Consider the following 23573-nt stretch of genomic DNA (forward strand, 5'->3'; position numbering starts at 1 on the left):
CTTGAGTCAAACATTTAGCATTATACTGTGCTTGAAATCTAAACACACTTCTTGAATAAGATTCATTGCTCCCACAGTTACCAACGATAAACAACTGGTTTGTCGAAGAAAGTATTTTCACTTGTGCAGTGGCGTTTTCTCCACAATATTTACCAAGTAGACGAGAGGTATCAATTAGACCATCGTAAATAGTGAGAAATTTATCGTTGCATTGTGGGATGTTTAATATCGAGAATTTGAGTAAAATGACAAATGTTTCTGGTGCAGTAATCAACCATGAACAATATTGAGAGTGTAGTTTGGTGTCGTTTGGCGTTCGATCATGTGAAGATATTGAACCACTAAGAGCAGTGTATAATCTGCGATAACCTGAAGTAAAAAGCAATTTCAAAGATAAAAACAATAAAAAGCATTTTACAAATAATCTTGCACAATCACTTGAATGTTTGTATTAGAAAGTTTAAATGACGATTTAGCAAAGGAAGTAGCAATAATTATCAGTTTTCCATTGTTTGCAAGCTTAATTTGTAATGAACTTCTAAATTTATTCTTAATCAATAAAAGTTACAGCTAATGGAAAGAGACGTTGTCAATATAACAAATGATAACAACAAACCTAAAACTTGAGCTTTGTATTGTGCACGAAAAGCAAACACACTTTTCGGATATGACCCATAGCTACCAGAGTTACTCAAGATAAACAAATGGTTTGTTGAAGAACGTATTTTTATTCCTGCACTTGCATTTGCTCCACAATATTTACCAAGTATAGAAGAGGTATCATTTGGACCATCGTAAATATTGAGAAATGTATCCTTGCATTGTGGGACATTAAGTATTGAGAATTTCAGGGAGATGACAAATGTTTCTGCTACAGTGATCAACCATGAACAATATTGAGAGTGTGGATGCATATTATTTCTGGCTGTCTGATGCAATGAAATTGAACCACTGAGACCAGTGACAGAAACACGACAGTCTAAAAATTGGTTTACAGAGACAAAATTACACATATCCTTCTTGAAGGTGTAAAAAATATATGGTCATCATACAATCATTACGGGATAATTTTGACAACAGGAAATTTTATATTTGTGCATTCTTCAGGTTTTGTAAAACAAGAAATAAAAAAAAATAGAGACCGTTACCTTTGTAATAACAATAGTAGAATTTTTTGCGACCAGAACTATCAGAAGTATCAACAAAAACATGATTTCCAGAAAGATTATCACTATTGTTGTCATCCTCCGTATCAAATAAAATATACTCCATTTGACTTGTTGCCCATTTTACCATTTGACATTTGGGAGATGACAATGAATTGGATGTCAACAAGTAAAAAGGTTTGATAACTGGCAATTCAATGGAATCATACCAGTTTCCATTTGTTTGACAGCAATAATTAATAGTAGTGTCTTTATCATAGATGCCATCAGGTAGTCGACCTTTTCGTACATTGACATTATTAGTATTTTCATTGTCCCATTTAACAGTGCCATTTGAACTCATACCATTAGGACAAGCATTACTTGACTTGTAAACACAATATGTACCTTTTAAAAAAACGTTAATGTATGATTTACACTTTATAAATTTCAGTAGTCAGTTATCTTTAACTGAGGTATATGTGTGAAATGCAATCGACAATCCTGAAATAAAAAATCAAATCCATCTGCAAACTTTCCACTTGCCAAACCAAAAGACAGTCAATATTTGAAAGATATGTTAATTATATTTATCATTTTCATGCATACTAGTAAATTGCCTTTGAGTATCTTAATAGTTAGGCTGACGAAACATTGGCTTTACAAATATTTGACTACGTTTTTTTTACTTATTTTTTTCAAGGCATCTCGTAATCGAAAATATTCTTGTATGAGAATTGCTTTATTTTCAGTGTTTAGTTTAAGGTGTATCCAATGTAGAATATAAAAAGTTTAATGATATTTTATATGATACTATGCACAAGAAATAATGAAATGTCATAAAAAGTAATCTTTTTGTATCATGTATTTTGTGCAAACAAACTATAAAGACAGTCAATATGGAAAACAAACCAGAAACAGCCCTTATACCTCTAGGCCAAGACTTTGAATTGTTGCCAATTTGGTCTAGCATACAAAAATATTGGATCATATCCATTTTTGTTATATGAAACGCAATACGAAAGTGATTTTTAAATGATGCGCTTGAACTTAGCTTTCTATTTTTATCATTCTCCATATGTTGGAACCTCCATCCCTCACGCCAACCACTTTCCAAGCCTCCAGGACATCCAGAAATTGTATTTGGCAAACCAAAATTACCGTTAGGCCATCGATCATCTGCAAAAACAAAAATTTAATGCAACAGATAATGGTTTTGACTTACTATTATGGTTTATTATGGTTTGTATGTGATATCAGCTTTCAGACTAATTGATATTATGTACACGACAAAGAAATGTAAATTAATGCTCACTAAACCTAATAACTTAAACTCAGCTCATACCAGGTACCCCAAGCATGCAGTTTTAAGTTCTTTCTTTTCATGGCTATACCGTAATGATTACTTCAAAACGATCCAGACCAGACATTAAATTGTAGTTGCAGGGATCGCAATAGATTGATAATTGGGGGCTAATATTCATATATATGCATCCTATACCGTATTAATCTCCTTTGAAATATATTGGTAATGCAAAGAGAGGCTTTTGTTTTTAAACTAGACCTATTTCTTTTGCAGTAATCTGTGGAGAAAGTCACATAGTTTCTTCTTCTTCTATCAAAGACAATATAAATGGCAAGAAAACCGTGTTTTACCACAGTTTATTGTTTTATTGCTTGTTAACAGGGCTAATAAGAGTAATTCCAGGAGCATTAGAGCCCAAATTTTTTGATTACGTGCGACACAAACGCTTATCGTTGATTGGTCCTATTATCACGAGAAAACATAGCAGACATGTACGGATAATGGGAGATGGAGGCTTGAAGCAGGTTGGCAGGTAAACTACAAAAATACAACCTTATTTATTTCTTTTCTTGGATCTCTTAACATAATACAATATATTACTAACTCTATCTTGATATTTTAATGCGTTTACAATTGTTCGTATCAGAGCCCTGTATTTTTAAGAGTTGGGACACGTATTGTTCTCTGCATTTTGCATTATGATCAAGGTTAGGGTTAGGGTTAGGGTTAGGGTTAGATAATAAAAAATAATAAAATAATAAATAATAAATAATAAAAAATAATAAATAGATAAATAATAAAAAATTGTTGCCGATCGAAGCGATGACGAATAGAAACACGCGCGCTCCCTAGCGGAAAAAACAGTGCTAAAGGCGTATAAATTACATCCACTGCATTAAATAAATGCTTTTCTATCATTATGACATTTATAAACAACTGAGCTCCAAAGGTAGGCATCGCTGTCTATTCATGAATAAGAAAACACTAATGAAAATTTATCTCTCCACCATTAAATGCTCTATCTTTGCTGGCTTTTGAAACAAAAATGGCGGACGCTAAACAATTTTACTACCGGTGTCCCAACTCTCCTTATACACAGAGCCCTCTACATTGAGTTCTATAAGACCTGGAGGGGAAACGTCAACCAAATTACTATAAATTATTAGCGCGCGGCCGCGTGGTCAAAAACATGGCGGATTTTGGTTGTCAAAGTCAGCGGAAAGACGCGGGCACATAAAATGAAATTTTTTTCGCCCACCCGGATTTGACAACCACAATTGCGATTATATAAAATATCAATGCCAAACACAAAAACTTTTAGAAATTTTATCTTCAAAACATGTTGCAAACTTGTTTGGTAGACGGATGCTGAAGTAATGCCAGAAAAGGAAACATTTCATGATACCGGTAAGCAACGTAAGATTGTTTACCATTTAAAGTGTTCAGTGTTTTGTTTTAAGTCAATACTTGAAGTGTGATTGTATATATTTTGTGAATGTTTTTACTCCTAAGTTATAATTTAAGTTATGTTTATCCATTCTTATTTGTTCTTTACTTAATCGCTTGCTAGACGAGGCAAAGCAACCAGTTCTTATCGAGATATGCATATCTTAAAACTCCTTGTTTCAACTGAGTTGAAATGGAGGATTTTTCATGATATTTTTCTGAAAATATGAAGCAAATATTAAGGACAGAGCTGTATTGAAATCAAATGCAGTGCAAGATTAATTAATGAGCTCTTTGGTACATGTCGTACAATAAAAAATACCTGTATTAAACAGCTAGCCTGGACAATTTGACAGATTATGGACAATCATGATGATGGTGTGTAATGGTTTGCTTTATGCTAAAAGTTTTATGAATGCCATCTGGTGTTTCTGTAAATGAATTGTTTGTTACACAGTGTAGTAAACAGGTTAGTACATCAAAATCAAGATAAAAACTACTTTGTTCAATAATGTGCCAAATTTTGCTCCTACCTTGAAATATTTGCTCAAGCAAAGCTTATCATGACATGCATGAAACATTAAATACAGTACTGCATCATCTGACAAAGTCCATATGTTTTTCAATTCCAGGTGATTAAAAATTCACATAAGATGCATTGGTTTGCAATGAAGTTGAATGTGGAAGAAGCAAAAATTGATGACAAAGAACTTTTTATGTCTTTTGAAGAATTACGATATCATTTAAAAGAATAAGAGTAGCAATCTAGTAAAAGAAGCCACATCGGTCTTCAACATGAGACTTTTCCAATTATGTATAGTTATTTTGTACAAAATACTATTTTAGATAAACTTGATTTTTAAGTCATTTACTGATATTTTTACCAAAAGACAAAAAGAAAAATTCCAAGGCATAATGTAAAATTCAAAAATTTGTCAAGTTGTTTGAACCTAGAAAAAATTAGTATAGGTAACTGTAATTTGTAAGGACACAAGAGAAAAGTAGTGCAAGAAGGTTAGCATTTTTGAGAGTTAATAAGTTCTTGACATACATTACACAAGGCCATAATATTATAAATAATGTCTGTATAATAACAATTATACAACATGCTAAATATCTTCACCTACATTATAATTATTTAAACAGGTTTGCCTTCATGCAGCAATAAGAAAAGTGTTATGTCAGAGAAACCAATGCACTTTAATTTAAAAAATCGTATTTTCAATGGGAAATTAATGTAGTTCTGTTCAATAGTAGATCCATGGTTGTCAATGACAATCCAGTTACTAATATCTTGGCTCAAAACAGAACCAGCAACATGATTATAGAATTTCTGAATTTCGTTCTTTTGCTCTCCTAGTTCGAGATATTTTCTTCATAAGTTCTCAGTAGATTTATCAGAATATCATAATACCTTATAAGACACCCAGAATCAATCCTACCAAAAAAAACTCAAAAAAAATACATACCTACTTATAATATATTTCCAGTCGACTTAAGTCGTAGGGTAAGCTAACTTTTCTAACTCCTTTTGGACATTTTAACTAATATTTACCCATCTATTCAAGAAAGACAGTTGCACGAAGCTGTAAAAAATAGTCAAAAACACAAGTATTGCGCATGGGATTATGCATTAAAGCTTAACGACACATTGACAGTGTAAAGAATGCCGTTTGATATTTATTTCTAACATAGCTAAAGCATTACTTGACAAAACATACGTTATTTTACAGTAGATTTACCTCATTTAAATGTGTGTGTCTATTTCACAAAAATCTGAAGCATTATTTTCAATATTTTATGCTTACGGTATCGTGGTTGTTTTCGCTGGTTGTCATTGATATAAGCAGTAATACAGTTCCGGATTCGGGAGGGAGCGAATGTTAAAAATTTTTCTCAAAGTGGAAGTTTTGACAACCAAAATCCGCCCATTGAGCTCTATAAGACCTGGAGGGGCAAAGGGGCCTGGGCCTCGTGGTCAAAAACATGGCGGTAATGGCCATTGAGCTCTATAAGACCTGGAGGGGCAAAGGGGCCTGGGCCTCGCAGTGAACTCGACATTTGAATAACTGGAATGATAACCGAAGCCAAAAAAATATTTGTCGTCATCATTCGTCATCACACGTCAGGCTCTAGTCTCTCGCGTGTTCATTTTAATTTTTTTAAATCATTTGTCCCTTGGTAATGGTAGAGTTCGAATCTTGATCAGAGCGTAAAAATAACGAAATTTTTGGAAGGAAAAGGTTCACAGAAAGTGAATCAAAGTGATAAATCGAGAAGCAGGGTGAGGTGAACTTAGTCGATCTGCTTTTACGCTAAGGTTTTCCTTTAAAACATATCAAAGTCTTTAAGGATATTCAATTACTGATATCGAGATGACAACCATTTAGTATTTCAAGCACTATCAAAATCGATGAAGATACAATCGCTCTGTAAAAGTAAAATGCGAGTTATAGACTCAACATTTTTATGAACCTGATATTCAAGTTTCTTTTTCTTCGGAAAAACAGATCTTTAAATCCATTGAAACGACAAAAAGACAAACACTGTCTGACACCGTTTGAAAATTTACCTTCCGACGAAAGAAAATTTATGCTTGAATATTTTCTCGTCATATTTTCTTATTGTATTGCCTTTTAGCATAAAGTGTAATTTTAGTTGGCTTTTCCTCGTTACAAGTTGTAAGTTACAACGAACTCACTGTAGTAAAGTTTAGCTGTAAAAATAACCTTTGCGAAGAGTTGGCCTAGTGTGTTGTTTGTCGTGATGTTGTTTATATGTTTATGCTTTTGCAGTTTGTATTCAAAATTTATATTGGCCGTGTATGTTTGGCACTCAGGGAATGAAACTGACGTACAAACCGCGTGAATATTCGACTTTGAAGGACTGGAACTGACGTACAAACCGCGCAAGAGACTAGGACTTTGGCTTCAATTTTATATCTATAAAATGTATTGTCGTTATCATTCCAGATATATATATATGGAATTCTTAAAGTTCGTTTGTCAAACATATGTATGGGTATTGGTGGTCAAAGGAGAGACGCATGCTCAGAAAAATTTGTGCCTTTGACCACCACGATATGACAGATAGAACAATAAACTTATTAACATAAACACTTTAAAACTTTATTTAACAAACTGCCACTTTTGTGTTTGCGGATGCTGAATAACGACAGAAAGGAACATTTTTGATTCCGGTAAGCACAGTATTAGTTTTACTATTGTTTTAACACGATTCTTGAAGCTGTTTTTTAAAGTTTAATTCAAAGTTATTTTGGTTCAGTCTTGTTTGCTCTTCGTTAACGCTGGCGAAGCTGTCAATTTGTTTGGCATCCATCGCTGATCAAGGTATCAAGCTAAACTCCATTCGAATTGAGTTCATCTCCAAAATGGGGCATAATTTGTTCACGTTTTTTAAAGATGAAGGAAAGTTACAACAGAGCAGCTGAATAGCCATGCAAAATAATGAGAACTCTATATGTCAGTATAATAAAATAACTATTAAACAGTATTGCGCTCAATTTGAGTGACAGATGTTGACAATTAAAGAGATTGAAAGTTGATTTATGCAAACAATTTTAAAGTACATTAGTTTCTAAATGAAGTATTTATTGTTGTAGTAAACAGAAGACATTTCAAAAAAGTGTGAACAATGTGCTAAGATTTTTACCTGAAATTTTTGTTCAACAGTAGCTATGATTATCATTAATATGCATGAAAATTTAAACATATTATCTCATCCTCAAACCATACTGGTATGACCAGATGATCCACAAATTCATATCGATGCTGTTACAATGAAGTTGCAATGCAGAAGAAGTTAAAGAATAGCTAGCCTTTAACAAATTGTAAAATGTTCACCAACATGGTCGTTAACTCCAAAGTCATTCTTCCATGTACCTTCCAATTATTAGTTTCTTTGCAAAAACATTTTCGAGAACTTGATTTGTAAGTTTCATTAATATTTTACCAAGAGAAAGGAACTATCAGGCTTGATGTAAAATAAAGATTCAACAAGTTGTTTATCATTTAACAAATGTTAGTTTGTACAATTTAGTATTGGTACTGTAAGTTGGTTACAAAAACAGTAGTAGTGCCGAAGGGTTAGTAATTGAAATTATTCTTGTTCATGACATATATTACACAATTCCCAAAACTGTAGTAATGCACAATAATATCTATAGAACTTGATAAATTTCTTTGAACACTACACTGTCAAATTATTTTACCATGCAGCAATAGACAGTTTTTTGTCAGAGAATTAATAACTTTAGTCGTTTTATTTCAATGGAAAATTAATAGTTCTGTTCATAATAGATCCAAGATTTGCCAGCTGTTTACAAAATAAAAATTAACAGCAAAATCATGGTGTTTTTCTTTTTTGTCTTCTAGTTCAACATACTTTCTTTATGAGTTTTAGATTTATTAGTATGACAATACATTATATGATCCATGCCTTCAGGACTTGACTTATGTCGTAGATCGAACAAACATTGCTTCTTGGAAAGAAGCACACAGATTTATCCATTTGAGCGAAAAATAGTTGCACCAAACTGTTTAGAAACAGTAAACACACAGTTATTTAAATAATGTATAAGTTTGACGAGATTGTCTACTAAAAGAATGCCATTGATTTTCACTTTTAAGCTGTTAAATGTCAAATCAATCTTAAATAAAATATGCGTTTCTACCGTCGATTTTCTTTATTTTTGTGTTCGTACTGTGTTTTTTCACGTATGCTGAAAGCATTATTTTATGATATGCTGTCGGTGGTCAATTTTTTCACTTGAAATCGAGGAGTGAAAATGTAAAGTGGAATTTGACCACCAAATCCGCCATTACCGCCATGTTTTTGACCACGCGGCCGCGCGCTAATAATTTATACTAATTTTGTTGACGTTTCCCCTCCAGTTATTATAGAACTCAATGGTAATGGCGGATTTTGGTGGTCAAAACTTCCACTTTAAAAATTTTTTTCAATATTCACTCCCTCCTGATTTCTAATACTGTTTGTATGGACGAAAACAAGTGAGAAAAAAAACAATTACGATACCGACAGCATATCATGAAAATAATGCTTCAGCATTGCGTGAAAACACAGCACAGACACATCAAAATAAAGAAGATCGACGGTAGAGGAAACGCATATTTGGATGTAACATTTGTTATTTTATGACATTTTAGCCTTTTAAAAGTGAAAGTCAAACGGCATTCTTTACTAGACCTGTCAATCTCGTCAAACTTATACATTATTTCATGCTTTTGTGTGTTTGACTGTTTGTCAACAGTTTGGTGCACCTATTTTTCTTGCTTCAAATGGATAAATCTGTGTAAAAATGCTCCTAAGGAAGCGAGAAAATGTTTGCTTCAGTCCTACGACATAAGTCAACTAAAAATTTACCATGGTTAAGTATCATAAGTGTATTGTCATTACCTGATAAATCTACTGAAAACTCATAAAGAAAGTATGTTGAACTATAAGAGCTACAAAAAGAAAAAATTCAAGAACACCATGACACTGTTGCTTGGTAATTTGTATTTTGTAAACAGCTTGGCAGAATCTTGGATCTATTACTGAACAGAACTACATTAATTTTCCATTGAAATTACAAACTTGAAACTAAAGTGCATTGGTTTCTCTGACAAAAACACTGTCTATTGCTGCATGAAGGCAAAATAGTTATCTGACAGTGTAGGTGAAGAAATTTATCAAGTTCTATAGATATTATTGTGCATTACTTACAGTTTTTTGGAATTGTGTAATATATGTCATGAACAAGATATAATTTTCAAAAATGCTAACCCTTCTAGCACTACTACTCTTCTGTTTTGCTTAAACAACTTACAGCTACCAATATTAATTATTTATATGTACAAACTAACATTTGGGGATTAAATGATAAACAACTTGTTAAATCTTTCTATTTTACATCAAGCCTTTGAATTAGTTCCTTTTATCTCTTGGTAAAAAAATATTAATGAAAGACTTACAAATCAAGTTTCTCGAAAATAGTATTTTGTACAAAGAAACTAAATAATTGAAAGGTCACATGTTGAAGACAGACTTGATTCTTTGACTAGGTTGCTTGACCATGAGCAAATTTAAATTTGTTTACAATTTGTTTAAAGAATTCTTTTATTGATTTCTACTAATTCTTCATAAGACACAAAGAATTTCTTTGCCATCTATTTTGCTTCTTCTACATTCAACTTCATTGTAACCAATGCATTCGATGTGATCACCTGGAATCATACCAAGTATGGATTTAATGAGATGAGACAATAATATGTTTAAATTTTCATGCATATTAATGATATAATCATAAGCTACTGTTGAACAAAAATTTCAAGGTAGAAACAAATCTTAGCACATTGTTCAACACACTACTTTTATCTTGGTTTTGAAGTAGTAACCTGTTTACTATAACAATAAATATTTCATTTACAGAAACGCTAAGTAGTACTTTAAAATTGTTTGCATAAATCCAACTTTCCAATCCCATTATAATTGTCTACACTATACAGTCAGTCAAATTGAGCAAGCAAACAGTTTAACAGTTATTTTTATTATACAACATATACCATAGTTCTCATTAATATTGCATGGCACTGCATTCAATTTCAACACAACTCTGTTGTAAACCTTCCCTTCATCTTTTCAAAAAAAAACATGAACAAATTATGCCCCATTTTTGGGAGGTAAACTCAATTCAAACCAGGAGAGTTTAGCTTGATGCCTTGATCATGATACAAGATGGATGCAAAACTCGATAAAAATTGACAGCTTCGAACCGTCTGGCGAGCGATTAAGTGAAGAACAAACAAGACTGGACCAAAATAACTTTAAATTAAAACTTAGTAGTAGAAACACTCTTCAAGTATCGTGTTAAAAACAAAATAGTAAAACTAATACTGTGCTACTTACCGGAGTCATGAAATGTTTCCTTTTCTGTCGCTATTTCAGCGTCCGCAAACCACAGAAGTTGGCAATTTAATAAATAAATTTAAAAAAAGTGTTTATGTTAGGAAAATAAAAAGTTGATATTTTCTATACTCGCAATTGTGGTGGTCAAATCAGGGTGGGCGACAAAAATTTTATTTCATGAGCCCGCGTCTCTCCGCTGACTTTGACCACCAAAATCCGCCATGTTTTTGACCACGCGGCCGCGCGCTAATAATTTATACTAATTTTGTTGACGTTTCCCCTCCAGTTATTATAGAACTCAATGAATCCGCCATTACCGCCATGTTTTTGACCACGGGGTCCAGGCATAGATAGGTTAGCACTATTTTCCACCCAGCAAACCGCCCTTTACTTTGAAATATAATATTTTACACAATATAATATTTTACACAATCTAATATTTTACACAATATAATATTTTATATAATATTTTACACAATCGTCGAAAAACGACATATTTTCCAGCCTGGATTATAAGTTTATAACTTAAGGTGGTTGCATGAAAATTTATACTGCAACATTTATCTGTAAATATTTTCATATGTTGATATTAAAACTGTATTATAAAATATAAAATTACTCGCCATCTCAAAACGACCTAGCACCAGTGCATGCATGGTTTCCTTTTAGCTTTTGGTTCTTTCCCATTAGCCGTCATCTTTAATTTATTTCCGATTTTGCAAAGTAAAGGGCGGTTTGCTGGGTGGAAAATAGTGCTAACCGCATAGATATAGTAGGACCAGTGAACTCCATATATATATATATATCTGGAATGATAACGACAATACATTTTATAGATAAAAAGTTGAAGCCAAAGTCCTAGTCTCTTGCGCGGTTTGTACGTCAGTTCCAGTCCTTCAAAGTCGAATATTCACGCGGTTTGTACGTCAGTATCATTCTGAGTGCCAAACACACGGCCAATATAAATTTGAATACAAATTGCGAAAGCATAAACATATAAACAACATCACTAAAACAACACACGAGGCTAGCTCTTCGCAAAAGGCTATTTTACAGCTGAAACTTTACTACAGTGAGCTCATTGTAACTTACAACTTGTAACGTGGAAAAGCCAATTGAAAATACACTGTATGCAAAAGACAATACAATAGAAAATATGACGAGAAAATATTCAAGCATGAATTTTTCTTTCGTCGAAGGTAAATTTTCAAACGGTGCAGACAGTGTTTGTCTTTTTTGTCATTTCAGTGGATTTAAAGATCTTTTTCCGAAGAAAAAGAAACTCGAATATCAGTTTCATAAAAATATTGAGTCTATAACTCGCATTTTACTTTTTACAGAGCGATTGTATTTTAATCGATTTTGATAGTGCTTGAAATACTAAATGGTTGTCATCTCGATAAAAAATTGAATATCCTTAAAGACTTTGCATGTCATTTTTTTGACTCTGAAGATGACTACCGCTAAGGTTGTCGAAACGTCAGTCAACAACAACAAAAACAGTCCTTCTCAGGACTATACCAACCTGGACGATCTACATTTACAAACATGTAACGATACTCCCGGGTTCAAACCAAAGACTTTGTTATGTTTTAGGAAAACCGCAGCGTAAGAGCAGATCGATCAAGTTCACCTCACCTTGCTTCTCGATTTATCACTTTGATTCACTTTCCGTGAACCTTTTCATTCCAAAAATTTCGTTATTTGTACGATCTGATCAAGATCCGAACTCTACCATTACCAAGAGACAAATGATTTAAAAATTAAATGAACACGCGAGACTAGAGCCTGACGTGTGATGACGAATGATGACGACAAATATTTTTTGGCTTCGATCATTTCAGTTATTCAAATGTCGAGTTCACTGAGTAGGACTAGATTGCTAACGAGCCGCCATATTGCGTGACATCCATGATAAATCCAAGATGGCGTGGGAACCGGGCAAAAAAAACATAGAGTCACTATAGGGCAATTGATGTTTTTCGCAATTTACTTCTTCTCATTGTTTTCAAACTCATCCGATGAAGTTTTATTGGAAACAAATCTTTATTTCAAGTGTTTTGAAACCATATTGGACAATTATAATTGAAATACGGGTGAAAATATCGCTTTCGAAATATTGTGTAAATTGGTCGTTTGGTTGTCTCAAGTCGTTTGTCCACTAAGAGAAACAGATTTTTTCAGCTTTAACTCCTATACTGATTTGTTACGCATCGGAATATGTCATATTGACAATTTACAGAAAGATTGGGGAATCAATTTGAATATTTCTGACAAAAAAAGCGACTTATTCGAGAAAGCACTCCCACTGTACTCGTACTTATATGTGAGATATGTGAGATTCAAACACGGTTTGGAAAGGCCATCCGACTTTGAATGAATGAAAAGAGAGTAAGGACATACATAACACTGCAGCACTATTATCTACTGACAAGATCTTAGTGAAGCTATTAAAGTTAGTAAACTTAACTGAAGGAAACTTACCTCATCTCAAGTAATTTTATCCAGGAGCATTAGCTATACTGATGAGATCTTACAGCAAGTGGTTCAACGAAAGAGAAGGAACTTATGTTCAGAAGCTTATTATATTAACAGTGGTTATTTCAAAATCTGACATAATTACATTCAAACACATAACCCAAGATACTGTTACATTACTATTTTTTGAGAGAGTTATAAAGCTCTGTATAAATTATTTTTTTACCAGAGCTAACGTGTTCATTAAATTTATATATTATCTTATGAAATATTTGATATGGATGTCATCGGTGGCATATCCAGAATGAATGTTTTACACTTGCTATGTAAATTTCACTGCATCATTGCTCATTTCATTCGAAATCTATTGTTTTACAGTGAGTGAACACAGCAAGATTGATATAGCATGAGCAAATAAAATGCTGGCTATGGCTGAGATTATTATAAGATATAGCTGTGAATAAAATATATGTGACTTTATTATCATACTTAGTTATAGCATATGTTTTTATTATGCTATAGCTACAACACCATCTATGATACCAGTTGTTTCCAATGGCAATGCAATTTTATAACTACAAATGTCTAAATTGCATCACATTATTAACATGCAACTAATGACTTCTGACAAAAATTGTATCATACTGCTCAGTTGGTTCATTTTATGACACTTACGTACAAAGATAAGTAAACTACTGATATTTCTTTGTTCAATACATGACAGCCCCAGCAACTGCCAACTGCTCTGTTGTAAGTGAAAGCAAGCTAGCTGAAGAGACACAAAATGTTGATAGGAGAGTTGCAGCGTTATTAAACAGTTCCACTCTTTGGCATGATGATGTACTGACCTATATCAGTGGATACATAGCCAAGAAATTACGTTGCATCAAATTGCTGAATGTGCAACTGCCTTAACCATAGAGAATGATGACCAACCTCTCATACCTGACCACTCATACTGTCATGAAGGTTCTTTAAAGTCAAGCTTAACCACTTTCAAGACCTATGGCAAGCGTACAAGTCCATCCTCCAGTTCCTCCTCATTGGTAAAAGTAGGAAAAGCAGCAGATAAAGCCCTTCGATGAAGATTAATTTTCCCATCTTTTTGTATGTATTCAATATGATGTATTTCAACGTGGACGAACCAGTATGGGAGCTAAAGCAGACGAAATCCGTTTATTTTGGTAGACAAACGGCTCGAGACAACCAAACGAGCAATTTACACAACACTTCGCAAGCGATATTTTCGCACGTATTCCAATAACAATTGTCCAATATGGCTTCAAAACATTATTAATAACGCTTTGTTTCCAATAAAACTTGATTGGAGGAGTTTGAAAACACTGAAACGAAGTAAACTGCAAAACAACAATTGCCTAATAGTAGCCCTAAGTTTTTGCCCGGTTCCTGCGCCATCTTGGATTTATCATGAATGCCCATTGAGTTCTATAAGACCTGAGGAAACGTCAACCAAATTACTATAAATTATTAGCGCGGCCGCGTGGTCAAAAACATGCGGATTTTGGTTGTCAAAGTCAGCGAAAGACGCGGGCTCATGAAATGAAATTTTTTCGCCCACCCGGATTTGACAACCACAATTGCGATTATATAAAATATCAATGCCAAGCACAAAACTTTAGAAATTTTATCTTTAAAACATGCTGCAAACTTGTTTATACGGATGCTGAAGTAATGCCAGAAAGGAAACATTTCATGACACCGTTAGCAACGTAAGATTGTTAACTATTTAAAGTGTTCAGTGTTTTGTTTTAAGTCAATACTTGAAGTGTGATGGCTTATATTTTGTGAATGTTTTACTCCTAAGTTATAATTTAAGTTATGTTTATCCAGTCTTATTTGTTCTTTACTTAATCGATTGCTAGACGAGGCAAAGCAACCAGTTCTTATCGAGATATGCATATCTTAAAACTCCTTGTTTCAACTGAGTTGAAATGGAGGATTTTTTCATATTTTTCTGAAAATATGAAGCAAATATAGGACAGAGCTGTATTGAAATCAAATGCAGTGCAGGATTAATTAGTGAGCTCTTTGGTACATGTCGTACAATAAAAAATACCTGTATTAAACAGCTAGCCTGGACAATTTGACAGATTATGGACAATCATAATGATGGTGTGTAAAGGTTTGCTTTATGCTAAAAGTTTTATAAATCCAGCCATCTGGTGTTTCTGTAAATGAATTGTTTGTTACATAGTGTAGTAAACAGGTTAGTACATCAAAATCAAGATAAAACTACTTTGTTCAATAATGTGCCAAATTTTGCCCTACCTTGAAATATTTGCTCAAGAAAAGCTTATCATGACATGCATGAAACATTAAATACAGTACTGCATCATCTGACAAAGTCCACATGTTTTCAATTCCAGGTGATTAAAATTCACATAAGATGCATTGGTTTGCAATGAAGTTGAATGTGGAAGAAGCAAAATTGATGACAAAGAACTTTTATGTCTTTTGAAGAATTACGATATCATTTAAAAGAATAAGAGTAGCAATCTAGTAAAAGAAGCCACATCGGTCTTCAACATGAGACTTTTCCAATTATGTATAGTTACTATGTACAAAATACTATTTTAGATAAACTTGATTTTTAAGTCATTCACTGATATTTTTACCAAAGACAAAAGAACAATTCAAAGGCATAATGTAAAATTCAAAAATTTGTCAAGTTGTTTGAACCTAGAAAAAATTAGTATAGGTAACTGTAATTTGTAAGGACACAAAGAAAAGTAGGGCAAGAAGGTTAGCATTTTGAGAATTAATAAGTTCTTGACATACATTACACAAAGCCATAATATTATAAATAATGTCTGTATAATAACAATTATACAACATGCTAAATATCTTCACCTACATTATAATTATTTAAACAGGTTTGCCTTCATGCAGCAATAAGAAGTGTTATGTCAGAGAAACCAATGCACTTTAAAAACACAAGTACATTTATGTGAAAGCTTAACAACACACTGACAGTGTAAAGATTGCCGTTTGATATTTATTTCTAATATAGCTAAAGCATTACTTGACAAAATATACGTTATTTTACAGTAGATTTACCTCATTTAAATGTGTGTGTCTATTTCACAAAACCTGAAGCATTATTTTCAATATTTTATGCTTACGGTATCGTGGTTATTACATTATATAGTAACAGAGATCCGTTTCGGGAGGAGCGAATGTTAAAATTTTTCTCAAAGTGAAGTTTTGACAACCAAAATCCGCCATTACCGCCATGTTTTTGACCACGGGGTCCAGGCCCCTTTGCCCCTCCAGGTCTTTTAGAGCTCAATGTGAATGCCACGCTGCCGTCTTAATAAGTCTTATATTACGTCACACTCGTTAGCAATCTAGTCCTACTATATCTATGGGTCCAGGCCCCTTTGCCCCTCCAGGTCTTATAGAGCTCAATGGCCCTCTATAGTATAAGAGTCAGAGCCCTCTATAGTATAAGAGTTGGGACAAACGGTCTGGGGCGAGCGCGGAGCCGCCATTTTGGTTCCTACTTGCAAAGTGAAACTATAATAATACTATTGGAAATTGGGTTTATATGCAAAAGAAGAAAGCAATTTAAGCTTATTCCATGGTAGTATCAAATATATTAGGAATAATAGCAAGCTCTTTGCATTTTTTTTAACGATTTGCGGCAGACCTGATTTAATTTCATTGGTTTGAGCTTCGTTTGCGGTTTACTAGTTCGTGCTTCAAATTGATCGTGACCCATTGTAAGAAGTATTTTTCGTACGTGAACGTGTTTTCTCGGCTTATGTTCGGACTCTGTAACAAGTTTTCAAGATCTTTAAGCTTGGTGGCAAGCGGCAATGTTATCCTGGCATCAGTGTTATCAAATACTTGGACAAGACTTTGTTCGAAACTTTGAATCATAGTTATCATGCAGATTTGGTACGGAGAGATTTGTGTTCAAGATTTGTAACAATTTAATGGTAGTGAGTGATTTATGCCCCCCCAATTTAATCCAAGCATGATATTTTTTATTCTGAAAGATCGCAAAATTTTCTTGCTCAGCAGAAAATGACAGACTTTTTTACTTTTTAGTTATTGAAATATGCAATGATTTGACCAAGATGCATTTGACCTTAAACGTTTTATTCCTGTATATGAAGTTATTTCGCCTTCATCACTTTATAAAGTATTAAAGTTTATTTCTAATAAAGTTTGTTAGGGATTCTGCTGAAAATTTTGGTGAAGCATTTCTTTAAAATGAATATATTATTTCTATAATATGAAACATTTCTGTTGTTGAAGAACAGTCTGTTTGCTATAAATGCTACTGTTTGTAGTCTTTTATACAGCATATGAGTCTGATCCAATCTTTAATTTAGCAAAGAGTTAAATTTATTGGTTGAAGAATGACAAAACTTCTATATGTGTTTAATGATCAAACAGGGGTGTGTTGGAGGGAGCTCAGCCCCGTTTGTGCAAATTCTATGCCTTGTATTGCCAGTGAAATATATATATCAAAAAGCTAGCAGCACCTAAATATATATCAGAAAGCCGGCAATATTTTAATATATATGAGAAAGGCAGCAACAGTTGTAATATACATTAAAAAGCCCAAATAGCTGAAATTATGGAGATATGCCTCTGTGATCTTATAAACCAAAATATCATCAACAAGTCTAGAAGAGAAGTAATGTTCTACTTTGAGCTACAGAAGTAGGGTACATTTGTACAATTCAATACCAAAAATATATTGTACTCAGCTGTTTCATTGAATATCCTAATTATAATTACTTCATTTTTAAATGATGAACTAAAAATACAAAATGCAACATGGAAAATCATAAGAGTTTCTGTGATTTGGTGTAGTTGTTTTAGTATGGAAGTGGCTGAGAATTGAGAGGTTTGTAGATTGACCAATTTCAGAACATAATGAGAAATCATCTTCGATTAAAAAACAAGCTTTGGAGTAAGAAAACTATTGAAACTGCATCAGCACGAACTTTGCAATGTTATTTGGCCCAAAAATGTTTCTCTACTTGAGTCAGTTAATTGAACCTTATATCAAAAGCAGTTCAGCACAACAATCACCATACGCAATCAAATTTCGTAAGTTCGACGTAAAGGCATTTCTTTCATTTTTTTCGTAATCCTCGATTTATGCGATATGTAATGACATTTAGTAGCCTTCAACAATCAGTTATTACACACTTATCCATAAAAAAACGCAATATTATCTCAAAATACTGTATTACTAGCAGCAATTACTATATAAACACAAGCTAAAATTTCAAAACTAGGAACCAAAATGGCGGAAATTGATCAGGTGATCAATATTGCCCAATCAACGTAAGCTAAACGGATAACAATAGATGTCCCAACTCTTATACTATAGAGGGCTCTGCTAATACAGGGCTCTGGTTCCTATCGGTGATTCGGTGCAGTGAGTGGTTTTGCCAAAGTGTCTTTGCGCACTTAAGACTTTTCTAATCTGATGCTGTATGTGTAAAGGATATGAGAGACAGTTTAAAATAAATTGAAATTTTCCGCTTATGCAATCATATAGCGTTTTACTTTGTGACATTCTCGAAAAGTGCAATACTTATATCCACATGAAGGTATAGGCGTAAGCAGTAAGCACGAGTCCTCTTCCATTTTTTATAATCAAATTCTGTTACGTCCTGAAAAAATTCAATGGAGTTTCTGTACTGTAATCACTATACGGTGATAATGACTTATTTATTGACCTGGTAAAGACCTTCCTTGTGAAGCTTCTTACGCAATTAGATCAACTTACACATACTTTCCTTGTCAGATAAGCTAACACTCGTGTGCCATCATAGATATAGTAGGTCTATATCTATGTGTGCCATCTTTGTTGTAGCTGCCGCTGGGCAGACCCATTGAGTTCTATAATAACTGGAGCGGCTATCTGAAGCGCGGCCTTAGATATCTGATGATGCCAAAAAAATGGCGGATTTCGTCCGCTGCCGCTGAGATTTACCGAAATCGACCGCTTTTCCGAAAATTTCATAATTTCCCACTCCCTCCTGAAGAAAGAGTGAAGAAAATGTATGTGTGTATTTGGGATTCGGCAAGCAATTTTTTGATGAAAATCACGATAAAAACCTACAATTCGTAACAGCGAGTCAACCTAGCTTTCCAGTTATCGGCTCCTACGAGGATGTATTTATAACTATCGATGAAAGAGCTATATGTCGGCTACACATCTATGAATGCAGACATGCGTCGTTTTCTTACCAGCGTCAAACTTGTTTGATCGATTAAACTCTTTAGTCTATACAAAAAAGTATATCATAGCTCATCTCCACAGTGGTTCACGTGAGAGAATTTAGCTTATTTGTTATCATTGCTATTTTGCTTCTTTTCGTGGAAAGGCAATGGCTTTTTTCGCCACAATTGTAGGATTTTTATATGTTTCTTTAAAAAAGTAAATATTAAATCTCTGGATATTTACAGATTTTCTGTAATTGAGTTTCATATTAAATTTCAAAAAGACTCAAGTCTGCATAGGTTTGGTAATATTGTATAGAAATTACTTTAAGTAACCTTTTTGTGATGTTCTGAAGTGCAACTGCATCAAATACTTGTAAAGTTGTAGCACATTTTGATTTTGTTATATTGATATATAAATTGGACAAAATGCAAATAATCATCAAAACACTTATGCTTCCAATGGTGTTTATAATTTATTTTTAGTTTTAATACTTCTACCCTTCTTTTTCACTTTTTTTGTTTTTCCTATATTTTCAATATAACTGCACAATTTGAATGATTAACACAGTTTTCACTTCAATAATAAATTTCATAAGCAGTTGGTAGTGCATTTTGTTCTCTGAGTATCCACATTTGGTGTTTTCTTCATACATGAATGATGAAATGCATATGGATATGTCATAGCAAGGCAATAAAAGGCAAGGCTTAAAAGCTTTCTAGAAATTATAAAGTTATTGGATTATATTACCTCATCAATCTCATGAAAAGAAATAAGAAGCAATTTTTGTAGAAAAGCTTTGAAAAGTGAAAAACATTTATTTAAAAAAGCAGCAATGATGCATATGATAAATCTCCATTCTGTACTCTAATAGGTAAATAAGCTCAAACTGTTTCTTAAAGAAATATAAGAAATATATAAGAAATATACAGTACAGTAATTTTAAAGGTTTCATCACTGAATCTTTAATGCTTCAGTATAGTGCATTAGATATTAGTAACATTTAAACAACACTCAACTAAAATATTTTGATAAAGATATGACATGATTTAAACATTAAGTTATATAAAACCCAATGGCTTAAACAGTTTGATGCTTCACATCTGCATCGAGTCATCATCAATCTCAGTACAAATGTTTACATAGACACAAACTTTATGGCCTTTCCATTTTATATATTGTGAATTGACATTTAATTAAGCATCAAAACACACACAACCTTCTTGCCATCTTTTTTTGGTTCATGAACTTTAACTTCAAAGCATTCAAGGCATCATTAGTGAATCCATTGTCTCCATCCATAGAATTTGACTATGATCAAATTAAATAACTGTGGATAAGGAAGACAATAAATCAATTATCTTTACAGCATTATCATTTTTTTAAGACTCTGCCTGGTCAATAACATCTTCCAGTCATCTTTACTCCTTGGTCCTCCCTGCATGTTGTCAGCAAATAGAACATAACAAGCTCTGCTCCAAATCATGGGTACTGTTGGGGCTGATCATTTCTTTTTGATACTTTTCACAGAGCAAAATGTGTGCAGGGTCTTTTTTGCTTTAGGGAAACTATTTTGCAAATAGATAGATAAATTTACGATTTCATGCATTAACAAATGACAGAAAAGTATGCAGAATTTTATAGACAAAAACAGGAAAACATCAGTATGTTTGGCGTTCAAGTCAATCTTAAAAAATACGATCTTTAATATGTATTTTATGGCTTTTCAAGTGCATGTATAATTGCTTTTCAATCGTTGATGGACTAACAAAACAAACAACTACCTCACCTGTGAGAAGCGATATGTTCCTTTTTGTGGAAACTACGACATGCAACAATTGAACGATTGAAGTGTTGGCATTATAAAAGAAACGCCAAAAAAGAATCGTCACAGAATATGGAACTAACGATATCCATATTCTGTGATATCGTGTTTGTTTTTGAAAAATTTTTATAATTTACTATAGACACCAGGGGGAGGTCGAGAATATTATTTTCTGCAAAGCGATCATTTCAGCGGAAATACGTCCGTTGGCCGCCATTTTTGGCATCCTCGCCCAGTAAAGTTAGCCGCTCCAGTTATTATAGAACTCAATGGGCAGACCCGTTTACCGCCATCGTTGACTTATAACACTAATATAACACTGCAATGAGTATTGACACCATAATCGATTGGCGAAAGGATTAATGAAACAATATATAAGCCGATTACAGGCAAAGTGTTGCTGTGTGAAGAATATAACTGTGTTTGTTTAATCAAAGTCACAAATTATCATAACATGTCGATGTCGATGTTCTGATCATTTGACCATTATATTTAATTTGTTTAATCCGACTCTTAAGCAATTATAACTACTGACTCACCTGCTGAAGATGAAATGTTCCATCCCAGAATCAAATAAATAACAACTACAATAAACATCTTTGCCATTTAGCAGTGTTATCTTTGGAATGATTATAATAGCATTATGGTAGCAGTGCGGTTTAGCCCTTTCATTCCCAAGATGCCATATGGCAACATTGTTTTTTATGCTACATAGCTTACATGAAGTAAACCCAAAAACAAAAATCAGGCAAACGTTTTTAGCATAGATATAGCATAGGAAAGTCACTCACCAAAAACGGTTTTCCTTCACGTATAATTGACCAAATCACACGTCGCTTCCTTAACAACACCTTTGCCCCTAAACCACCTGTCTTGACTGCTCACAAAATGCCCATCTATTTCTGTCTTCCTTTCACCGGCATAGACTCCCTTCAAATTCGCACACAAATCAATAGCCTTTGTGCTGCAGCCTTCCCACATATATCCATTAAATTTGTTTTCCGCCCTTCTCAACGTATCTCTTCTTTCTTCCCCTTTAAGGACAAAATTCCCAAACCTCTGAGATCTGGTGTGGTCTATTTATTCAAGTGTCGAAGCTGCAACGCCTCGTATGTGGGTCAAACCACACGTCATTTACACACCAGATTTTCGGAGCACTTGGGAATATCCCCCCTTACAGGCAACCAAGTTTCCCACCCTGCATCATCAAGCATTCTTGCTCACATTAACGCTACTGGGCACATCCCCAACTTAGACGACTTTAAAATAATCTCCTCTTCCAATGATACTTATGAACTCTCCATTCATGAAAGCCTTCTAATCAATAAACACAAGCCTTCACTTAATGTGCAAGGAAACTCCATTCCACTTAACCTCTTTTAATTTCTCTTTATTTCACTTCCTAACTTCCTTATCATGTATCCATTCGACACCGCTTCCTTTAGTAGTAATTTAACACCTTTTTGTAAATAGATATAGTAGGTCTAGATCGCTGACGAGTGTGACGTAATATAAGACTTATTAAGACCAGAGCCCTCTATAGAGGGCTCTGATTAAGACGGCAGCGTGACATTCATGATAAATCCAAGATGGCGCGGGAACCGGGCAAAAAAATTTGGGCTAGTATGAGGCAATTGTTGTTTTTTGCAGTTTACTTCGTTTCAGTGTTTTCAAACTCCTCCAATCAAGTTTTATTGGAAACAAAGCGTCATTAAAAATGTTTTGAAGCCATATTAGACAATTATTATTGGAATACAGGCGAAAATATCGCTTGCGAAGTGTTGTGTAAATTGGTCGTTTGGTTGTCTCGAGGCGTTTGTCTACCAAACTAAACGGATTTCTTCTGCTTTAGTTCCCATAATTGTTCGTCCACATTGAAATACATGATATTGAATACATACAAAAAGATGGGAAAATTAATCTTCATCGAAGGGCTTCATCTGCTGCTTTTCCTACTTTTACCAATGAGGAGGATGGACTTGTAAACACCATAGGTCTTGAAAGATGTTAAGCTTGACTTTAATGAACCTTCATGACAGTATGAGTGGTCAGGTATGAGAGGTTGGTCATCATTCTCTATGGTTAAGGCAGTTGCACATTCAGCACACTTGATGCAACTTGTAATTTTCTAGGCTATGTATCCACTAATATAGGTCAGTACATCATCATGCCAAAGAGTGGAACTGTTTAATAATGCTGCAACTCTCCTATCAACATTTTGTGTCTCTTCAG

At 33.7% G+C, this 23573-nt stretch overlaps 1 protein-coding gene across 3 annotated transcripts in view; it reads right to left on the reverse strand.

Annotated features, from left to right (window-relative positions):
* The window catches only part of LOC124436989 (cubilin-like), a 37194-nt gene extending 15030 nt beyond the window's left edge, over positions 1-22164 (reverse strand). For 2 of the 3 annotated variants that reach the window (XM_046987000.1, XM_046986993.1), the window contains exons 1-5: positions 21881-22014; positions 2076-2324; positions 1149-1553; positions 617-979; positions 1-369 (exon numbers count right to left, since the gene is read on the reverse strand). In XM_046987000.1, coding sequence (XP_046842956.1) covers positions 1-369; positions 617-979; positions 1149-1553; positions 2076-2324; positions 21881-21947 — 1453 coding nt within the window. In that variant the 5' untranslated portion in view covers positions 21948-22014. Of the gene's footprint in view, positions 370-616; positions 980-1148; positions 1554-2075; positions 2325-21880; positions 22015-22132 lie in introns of those variants that run through there. The other variant, XM_046987007.1, reaches the window with a different exon arrangement.
* Positions 22165-23573: the final 1409 nt, after the last annotated feature.

Source organism: Xenia sp. Carnegie-2017, unplaced genomic scaffold, assembly GCF_021976095.1.
Source record: "Xenia sp. Carnegie-2017 unplaced genomic scaffold, XeniaSp_v1 HiC_scaffold_1, whole genome shotgun sequence".
Taxonomy (NCBI): Eukaryota; Metazoa; Cnidaria; class Anthozoa; order Malacalcyonacea; family Xeniidae; genus Xenia; species Xenia sp. Carnegie-2017.